The 10730-nt window shown below is 37.2% G+C and overlaps 1 protein-coding gene across 1 annotated transcript; it reads left to right on the forward strand.

The window, feature by feature from the left end:
- Positions 1-4838: 4838 nt before the first annotated feature.
- LOC101294107 (F-box protein PP2-A13-like) lies at positions 4839-6724 on the forward strand. Its single transcript, XM_004306792.1, has 3 exons — positions 4839-5587; positions 5708-5826; positions 6071-6724. The coding sequence occupies exons 1-3, from the start codon at positions 5273-5275 to the stop codon at positions 6480-6482; spliced, it is 846 nt and encodes a 281-aa protein (XP_004306840.1). The 5' UTR covers positions 4839-5272; the 3' UTR covers positions 6483-6724.
- Positions 6725-10730: the final 4006 nt, after the last annotated feature.

Raw genomic sequence — 10730 nt, forward strand, 5'->3', positions numbered from 1 at the left:
ACATCACAATAGCACAAGCACTGAAGCAACATCACAATATACACCAACAAGTCAACAACATGCTATCATATATGTAAGATCACCATTCACCAATTCATGGGTATAAACACTAATTTCACATAGGAGAAAGAAGCTGATTTCACATAGATTTCACACTGATTTCACATAAGAGAAAGAAGCTGAGAATTGAGAAGAATGGTACCTGAGTCAGCCTTGCCGCCTTGGTTCGTGGTCTGAGTGAGAGGGACAGACAGTGAGAGATGACGACTCGGCACCGGAGAGACAAGAGTTTGAGAGACGATGACTCGGCACCGGAGAGACCGAGAGCACTAAGAGTCTGAGAGACGAGGCCACGAGTCCACGACGACTCGACGAGTGAGAGGGAGGCGAGTGAGGCGACGAAGAGCGGCTGCGATGGCGCGGCGATGCGAGTGAGGCGACGAGGAGCGACTGCTATGGCGCGGCGATGCGAGGCGACGACGAGGCAGTGGAGGCGCGGCGAATGGGCGATGCGTGAGAGAGGCGCGGCGATAAGAGTGAGACTGAGAAATTGACTAATTAAGAGTGAGGGCTGAGGAAGTGAGGAGTCGATCCACTCGATCGATGGTTTAGGTTTATCTGGTTATGTTCCAGTGTCATTGTACCTATTCTATAAGTTTAGGACCACTTACGAAAGCCAATTAGATAATGACACCTAAGGTCTCGGGTTTCTGGGCTTTTTTTGTTTAAAGATTTGAAGGCCCGAGCCCGGCCCGGACAGAACAAAGCCTAGCCCGTTTATCACATAACAACACACGAGCCCGAAAAAAGCCCGGCCCGCCCGGCTGGGCCCGTCGGTCCGGTCCGGGTTTTTTTTCTTCTTCGGGCTTTTTGCCCAAGCCCTAATTATAATTCAGTTTTCTTTAGCTATTACCCAACTTACCCTCCTTTTATTTTATTTATTTTTTATTTATAATTTCTCTTGTCTCTTGTCTCTTGTCTCTCTTGTTTTTTGCTTTTTCACGTCTCCTCTGCAAATGAGTTGGGTGTCTGTGTCTATCATTTCAACTTCAACTCCATTGGAAGAACAAAGAAGAGGGTTTGTCTCTCTGCATTGTATCCAACCCTAGATGAGAATTGATCCGAGAAATATTGTTTTCCTTTCGTTTCCTTTCATCAAAATTCAAGTACTAGTTCTCCATTTTGTATATCGATCACTTACTCTGAGGTGATCAAGATTAGTCTGCGGGTTCGGAAGCTTTGTACGTAGTGCAAATGCAAGTCAAAAAGTAGAACCATCATGTTTCTCATGGTTGGTAGAAGATGGCAAGATGCCATCAAATGACTTTGCAGGCTCTAAATTTGTTTTCAAACAGGCTCAGGTATAATCTATATGATTCCATAATCACATAAATCTCGCCCCACGTTGGTAAGGGCTTTAAATAATTCAAAACTTTCGTATACAATGCAAAGAAATTAGCTTCAGACGTAGCTCTTGAAATAAGTTGAATGTATTGGATTTCCTTGTTATATCTAGGATTTTCAGTTGGTCGAGAACTTGAGATCATATTAAACGTTCCAATTATCGAATAGAACAAAATTTCCAATTATAATATAGATTCATTAATCTTAACGACCTCTTTCGTAGTTTTACGGTAACGAAGAGAAAGATAGTTCAAGTAAAATTTAAAGTTTAACAATCGATTGATTTTCAATTGAATATGAAAATAAAAAACCTGTTATCCTCTCGATCAAAAAAGAACGACTTCACTTCTCCAGACATATATACATGTCCGAGATTACAACCCAACACACACACATATGAAAGTTCAATAACTCAAAATCACATGTAAACATGCTAATGTACACTTCGACTCATGTGAACAGAGCTCTGTACCATTGTTGATGGATAAGATCATCGTCTTCTCTTCTGTCTCTGCCTTGGAGTCTGTGGTGTCCATGACAAGGAGAGCCACCACTAGATCCACGTGAAGCTTTGCTGACTCAACTCCACATACGCCTATCCAATTTTATACTAATCATGATTAGCTTTGTCAATGAATGCTCTCATTAGCTTGGATTATACCCTAGACTAGAATAGTTGTATGATTCGCACAATGCTAAAGAAACAACCATACATTTCGGTCCTCTATTAAAATGAACCTTTAGTGTTGCTTTTTTTTTAAATTAATCTACAAAAGTAGTGGTTCAAGTGAATTAATTAGGTATTATCATGGACACCTATTCTATTAGGAAGTTACTTTGGATTAGAAAACTCACACTTTTTGCAGTTGAGGAGCAAACATATAGTTGACAGGTGAAAGGGGATGGACCCTTTGCCTTTGATTAGGATCTAAAAAAACACTAAAACATGAACTTTTTAATAATTAAAGGGGACATTAATTTTAGCACTTGTTTGTTTTTGAAAATGACTGATTAATTAGTTTAGTTGATCATCATTTTCAATCAAGATGATTGGTGTAATTAATTTTCTTGCGGATAGGGCTTTGAATTAGTATATGGTTGAAGCAAACAATTTGTTTTTGTTTTGATGCTTTTGGATGATCGAGTTGAGAGGATAGTTTTGTATCCATTGATGTAGAACATGACAATATATTACAGACTAATTAAGACTCGTTCATTTAAAATGGTTCCTTTTTCTTTTCTTTTTTTTCTTTTTTTTCTTGATGAGATGGTTCTTATATATGTTGCCATCTAGTTATGAGTCTACGTATTAACTTATAGCAATAGTCTGCAAGTTGGAGAATCTGAAGCAATGATCGAGCTACATTTGCAGAATTCGTTGGACTTCAAAATCAGACTAAATTATCTAAAAAATATAAAATTGAATTCATAAGATAGAAGGAACTTATCTGCGATGAGATGATCAAATATGAAAACTGATGTTTGATTAATCAGAACTCAAAGGTGACACGCCTTTTCCTTCTGTTCCCCCCCCCCCTTCTCAAACACTTATGTTCAATCGATCTCCTTTTCTTTTCTTTTCTAATTAACTATTTGCAGTCCATTTTGGTGAATAATAAGTTTCTTGTATATATACGACCAGGGGCGGCCTTTGGGCCGTGCGATGTGTGCGGTCGCACAGGACCTCCGATTTTTAGGGGCCTCTAAAAAAAAAGATATTATGTAAATATAGTATATAACAAAAAGGTAGACATATTAATGAAAGTGTACACAGCATAGTTGGCTACTTGTTTATTGTGCACAACCTAGGTTCGAGGCCTCCAACCTCTCTAATTTTCTGGCCTTTTTTCTCTCTTTTTTTTTTGGCGTTTTCTCTCTTTTTTCTTGCTCTCTAAAACCAATTTTATCTCTCCAGAAAAGCAAAAAAAAACCCTAATTCCTAATTTGATTATCAAATTTCATTAAAAGCAATTGGGTGTTGGATATCGTTGATATACAATTCACAAAGGTAATCTCATATTCTTTCTAATGTTAATTTCTTTTGTTTTTTTTTTTTTCAAAGTTCTACTGTTCTTCTTTACCTTTCATTTGGGAATTCCTGAATTGGGATCAATTAATTGGTGTGTGAAGCCATACCAGTATCTTGATGATGAATTGATGATCAGTTGATCACCATATTGAGCTAGCTAACTAGAAATCATGAATGAATATACTTATATTATATACAAGTCTTCGATAGAATGATATGGATCATGGATGTGTTAGTTCGTTTCAACAAAGTTCATATTGGCCAACGAATTGCTGCTTTAATGTTGCTGATATTCCCTCCATGTTTTAGCATCAATAGTTTTGATTACTAAGCAGCCTAGCTTTGTGCCTGTTTATGTAATTGGGGTTTGAGAGAGTAGAATTTGTTGATTGTTCAATGTTCATCAGTTCATATGGAAGAGAGGAATACTAACTTAGGTGGTTTGAGGATGGCAAATATGTATATATGTTCGGACGTAGGAATGCAGATGTAATGTACATGATTCCTATTTAATATATTGGTAGTACTATTTTGCAGTTTGATCTCTTATCCAGACAGTTTCTTCAATCTTCAGATTTTCACTTTTCAGACAGTTTCTTCAATCTTCAGATTTTCACTTTTTTTTTTTTTTCTTTTGCAACCATTCATTTACTCTATATTTTTGTAACTCAGTTACATATTGAATCAGTGATTTTTTTTTTCTTACTTGTGATCAACCATGTCACAAAAAATAGGGCCACATTTAAAAGTTTGCACAGGACCTCCTATTACTCAAGACCGGCCCTGTATACGACCAGTTGATTGTGAAATGCTTATTAATTATTACAGACTAAGACTCTTTATCACCCTCTTTCAAACTTGTCCTCCGGTCGAACCATTCTCCAAAATTCTAGTCTCATTCTTTTTCCGAGAAAAACTTTATGTTTCACTATTTTCTCATTCAAACGTGTTTCACTATTTGAAGGAATGGGCCATGACACTTCTATTATATATATACTAGAAGTTTTGCAAATTTGAAAACTTTTTCTATCTGCTCATTTTGTTCATGGATTCATAATCTCACCCAACATTTTTTGTTTGTAGTCTGAACATCAATTTTTGTTTTTTTAACAAAGAAAAGGAATATTATCCATTCATTCTTATCCATAACCATTCCCCAAAAACATGATTTACTACAAGAACTTTCCAAAATCTGATTTTATAAAACCCCAAAATAGCAACTGGCATTGTCATCATGAAGCCAAACTCTTCCTTACGCGCCGGCGCCGGCGTGTCCGAAAATACCCAACACAACTGAACCCGTCAACTCCAAACCACAGCGCGTGTATCACACGTCCTTCTCCCTCTCTCTCTTTTCGTACGAGGTTCCCCTGTTTAAGAGAGAGCCTCTGCTGCTTCTTTCCTCAGCCTCAGAAAAAATCATTATCAGAACATCCCGAGAAACCTGTCCTCCTACGGCACGAGCTGTACGGATCCGACCGTACCTACGTGTCCCCTCATCTTTATTATCCTCTCTTCCCTTAAAGTTAGCGCCTTTCCTGTTCCTGTCTCTCCCTAAAGATTCGAGCTTTCTCAGATTCACCTAGGATCACAATCCCAATCAGATTCAGTATTCATTAATCAACGTTGTCGATTTTGGTTTCTGGGTTTAAAATAAGCCCATGTTGTTGAATCTGGGTCCAGGTTTGGGCTCTGTTTGCTTCACATTCCTGTCCTTAAACCTGTCTCAGAAGATCTACAAGTTCAGATTTAAGCTCAAGGTTTAGACTTTAGAATCAGAAACAGATTCCTGGCTTGTTTGGCTTCGTAAAATTTTGTGTTCGGGTTTGGATTTGGGTGATGGGTGCTAATTTATCGGGTGGTGTTACGGACGTGGAGGGTATGGTGCAGCCGAGGCTTGGGGATATACCAGAGAGCTGTGTGGCGTTGGTTTTGATGTACATGGATCCGCCGGAGATTTGCATGCTGGCCCGATTGAACCGGGCTTTTCGGGGAGCTTCGTGGGCCGATTTCGTCTGGGAAGCGAAGTTACCGGCGAATTATCGGTTCATTGTGGACAAGGTGTTTCATGAGAAGAGTATGGTGAAGAATTCAGGGAAGAGGGATATCTATACCAAGCTTTGCAGGTCTATTTCATTTGATGATGGAACAAAGGTAGTTCTTTTATGCTCTGAGTTGTAGTCTGCTTATTTGTTTATGTATGAGAAGATAGGCTTGTTTGGATTTGGATGAGTTTGGCTTAATTTGTTTTGGAAATTTTCTTGTTTTTTGAAGGAATTTTGGCTAGATAAGAACAATGGTGGTATTCATTTGTCGATTGCTTCAAAGGCGTTGTCGATTACAGGGATAGATGATCGAAGATATTGGAATTTCATAGCAAGTGATGAATCTAGGTGAGCCACTGAGCCCAGAGTGAATTTATATGTTCAATTTTGTTTTAGGCCTTATGTTAGAATTTGATATGAGCCAGGAAACCAGCTTGATCTTCAATTGTGTATCTTTGCCCCAATTTTTGCGAGCCTTGCACCTTTTTGTATATGTAATGTTTCTTTTGTGGTCCGTCTGTTTCTTGTTCAATAGAATCTGAGATGACAGGAGATTCAAGAACTTGATTTGTTGTGCAATTAATTTGTGTAGGTTTCAGACAGTGGCTTATCTCCAACAAACATGGTGGCTTGAAGTTAATGGAGATTTTGACTTTCAATTTCCATTAGGGAAATATAGCCTGTTCTTTAGGCTCCACCTTGGCAGATCCAACAAGAGACTTGGTCGCCGAGTATGCAATTCGGAGCATGTTCATGGCTGGAACATAAAACCAGTGAAGTTTGAGCTTACGACTTCTAATGGTCAACGGGCTGTATCAGAACATTACTTGGACAACCCTGGAAATTGGGTCAATTACCATGTGGGAGATTTTGTTGTTGACAATCCTCATGCTTTGATCAAGATCAAATATTCGATGACCCAGATCGATTGTACACACACCAAAGGCGGTGTTTGTGTAGACTCTGTGTTGATACACCCTAGTGGTGTAGGAAAAGAGCGTTAGGAGGTAGAGCTGCAAATTACTAGTTGCAATGAGTGAGAGATAGAGATTACTGGTTGGTTTTAGGGGCATGTAATCTCTTTTAGGTTGAGTGTGTATATATATTGTATCTTTAATTTGTTAGGAATTTTGAGTGTTGTTTGCAGCTAAATTTTACCAGAAGAAGAAACTGCTTCGATGTATTGTGAGTTGCGAGTCTTATGATCGAAAGCTATCAATAATCGATGTATTTCATTTGAGAAAGCACTTACCTTCTTGTTCCTTTGTTATGTAGTTTGGTTTTCTTTGCTTTACTCTTAAGCTAATGAAGGGTGAAGCCCTTTGTTTCTTCATGGTAATATGGTATTTCCAATTAACTTCAATTTGTCTTCGCTGTACTCATCAATCATCATCCTGGCATTAGTATTTGGATTCTCGCCATCATCCCCATCCTAATTTGTTACAACAAATTGTCAACTTTTTTAGGCTGGATAAATGCCATAATGATTATTTGGTAAATGTTCCTATGGTATTCTTTCTGTTATTACTTTTGCTGATTTATCTGGTGTCTAATGCCACAGAATGACTTCCTTTATACAAAGTGGTACTTGCTGTGACGGTGTTGCAGTATCTTATACTCCATCCATGGTTCTATTCCCTTGATTCTTGACTGAATTCTGTTAGAAATAGGAGGTTAAAGATAATCCTTAGGGTCACCTAGCTAGCTCGCAGGGCAAGGTGATAGCAGGTTCTGCATTTTTACAATGCTAAGTCCAATTAATGCTTCGTTCCCACTATGAAGTAAAATTTTGTGTTTAGTCTGGTGTCAAAGGTAATCAAAATATGGTGTCTCAGCATGACCTGTGTATCTTGCTGTTGCTTGTGAAATTTAACTTATATGTAAATCCCCAAAATGGCTGAATGAGCTCGGGGACAATGCTTGAGTTTCTTTTTTGTTAATTTTATTGGTTTAAACTGGTAACTCAGCTGTGATGATTTTTTGACTTGTTTTTCAATGTAGGGATGCTATAGTAAGTCCATTTCTGTTAACTGTCTCACTAATAACTTATGTATGATCTCACTTTTGGTGTGTATTGATCTGATGTTGGTGTGTAGTGATAGTTCATGTCTCTGCATTTGGAGTTTATTGCCATCGTTGATCAGCACATTAATCACATTCAGGCTTCAGTTGAAGTTCAGTTGCTTAGAATACACCAATGGAGTTATGATGGCCAATTGGCCATAGCAGACCTAGTATCACATTCGCCAAGACCATAACTAAAATTCAACCAGAATACAAGAAAGCGATGACAAACAACTGTAAATAATGTTCTCACACTTTAAAAAGCCATTCAAAAATGAACACACTATAAATACACACACTATAATAAGATGAGAAAAACAATTGGTGGTTAAGTTGCTAATAGTCATAATTAACATACAATGTCAGGCAAATAAGTATGCCATCTTCTACACAATGTCATGCACTCATGCAAAGTCATCTTTTACACATGGCTATACATAGTTGACCCAAAAAGAAAATACAGCTTGTAGCTATGAAAATATTAGCAAAGCTAGTAAGCTCAAGGTCACGTATCTGGATAAAAAAGAAAGAGAAAAAGAAAGGCGAAATGCATCAAGCAAAGGAAGTGGCAAGTTACCTAGCATCTAATCAAACCCAAAAGGCATTAACCCACATTTTACATTTACCTAGCATCTAATCAATACCACAAGGCAAGTTACATCTTTTCCCACATATCCCAGTGGCAAACCACCATCTGCACCTCCATCTTCAAGTGGGAAGTCCCCTCCACCATCGGGGAAATCCCAGTTGCCGATGAGTTGCCGGATCCAAATCTAGGACCGCTTATTCCTGTCGTGATAAAGCCGCCCGCACAAGAAAACAGGTTAACCATGACATGTATAAACGAACCCAAACCGGCGACAAAGCCTTCAAAGCCCGGACTGCATTGCCGACTCTAGCACGGAGATAACTTTCACCGCCAAGAGCATATCATCCTCCTACCAGCGAAGTGGGCATGGAGATGGGTGCTAGTACCAAAATGATGAACCCATACTTCGATCCAGTGAGGGAGACCCAAAATGATCAGATTTCCAAAAGCCACAACAAAAAGACAAGCCTTGACGACGATTTGGCAAGTGAGGGAGAGGGCACGAGACGAGCGACATCAAATCATAACAGGCATAAAATGAATATATGAAATCTAATAGAGTTTTTTTTTTTTTTTTTTTTTTAGGGTAGGAAAATTTCATTGATCAAAGATCATAACGACTAAAACGGTTAAGCATAAATAGTCCGAAGACCATACAGGCAGCTACCAACTGCAAATTGAAAAAACAACTACCAACAACTGTCGAATACAATCGTATTATTGACTAGTCTAGAGATGCAGCAAAAAGTCACAGCAAAAGCAAATAGAAACAATAAAAAGCATCCCAAACCCCACTAAGACCCAAAAATGCCACCACCACTCGAATCTCTAGACGCCTATTGGAGTTTAAGCATGGAGACTAGAGAAAAATTAACTTTTTTTGCTTATGTATAAAGGGTCCGAATCAAGGGACATCTTATTTTACACATCTTTTTACACCGATTTTTAACCATTAGATTTAAATGATTTCAATGGCCATGATTAATTTCATTTATGTGGCAAAATGACATGGAAACAATTGTTTTTGGTGAGAAAATACACCAAAATTAATAGATAAAATATAAATTTATAAGAAAAAACAAAGAAGAAGATGAAGATGATCGAAACGTCTTCATCTTGTGATGGACGTCTTCTTCTTCTGGAAATATTCATGAGAGGCCTTGCTCTCGATCTCCTTTTGGCATCGATTCTCATTTTTGCTTGAGTTGAACCATTAAATCCATCATCCCCCAGTCCCCTTTCATTCCATCAAATTAGTATTAGCAATTGCAGTTTTTATATCTCTGTTCTTCTTCTTGGGTCTTTAATGGCTTTCCATATATATGCCCCATTCTTTCTTTTACCCAAAAGCATAACCTATCATAATTCATTCGATCTAGGTTTAGAATATACATATATAGGGTAATATATAGATAGATGAAGCAGATTGATTTTGTGGTTTTTTTTGTCTCCATTTGAAGTTCTAAACAATCGACCGTATAGGGTTTTGCAATCAACTTTAAATGGAGAATATATAGTTAGAGGGAGGATGATGATATGTTTTCTTTTATGCGTGAAGAGGAAAAAGATGATGTTTCATCTTCTAATTTTCTATTTTTTTATTTTTATTTAGAAAAGAAAACTATTTCTATGTCATTTGCCACATCATAAATGTAATTAATCATGACCATTAAAATCATTTAAATCTGATGGCTAAAAATTGGTGTAGAAAGATGTGTAAAATAAGGTGTCCCTTAATCAGGACCCATGTATAAATTATATGGAAATTATTGGAGTTGTTGTAAAATCTACCTTTTTTTTTTTTTTTGTAACAGGTACAAAAAAACAAAAAAAAAACTAATGAAAACCACCAAACTTTTATGACCCTAAGATGTGATCACAAAGAAGAGAAATTGTATTATAGAAGCGGAAAAGTATATAATGATTATATTCTGACTTGTGTTTAATATATTTCTTATCGTATGGGCTATTCAGAAAAAAATTAAATAAATTGTAACCCTCTTTCAATACCATATTAGACAACAACAAACAGGGTCCACCATTATCCCTAATTCAACCATAACAACAACATTATCCCTATTTCATTCACCTTTCACATCTCAGCTTTTATCAAAGCCCCTTCACGTACAAAAGGTATGCATCTTCTTGTTCTTCATGGATTAAGAAAAGAATAGGATTTTTATTTAAAAAAAGGAAAAGAAAGAATAGGAATTTTGCTTGAAAAAAAAAAAACTAACAAATGTACATTGTACGATATGAAAGTTCTCCCTAATTTTTTGTTAAGATCTGTTGGTTTATACTTTATAGGGCATTTGCTCTTATGTTTTTAGAGGTGTGGGAATGGACGAGGTTGCGCAAGCTCTCGCAACTAGAGTAGCTCATTTAGAGAGGCGTTAGGTTTTAGTTAGGATTAGACCCGATTGACTCATGGATGTCGTCAATAACGATAGACCCCTTACTGGTGCTAGTATTAAGGAAGTGAGTGGAACAACTTTATTTATCACCGATAATTCTTGTTGTATGTAAGTTCTTATTTTCTTTATAAAAGTATTCCTTTCTCAAAAAAAAAAAAAAAAAAAAAAAGGAGAGAGAGAGAGAC

The sequence above is a fragment of the Fragaria vesca genome, linkage group LG7 (assembly GCF_000184155.1).
Source record: "Fragaria vesca subsp. vesca linkage group LG7, FraVesHawaii_1.0, whole genome shotgun sequence".
NCBI classification, from domain to species: Eukaryota; Viridiplantae; Streptophyta; class Magnoliopsida; order Rosales; family Rosaceae; genus Fragaria; species Fragaria vesca.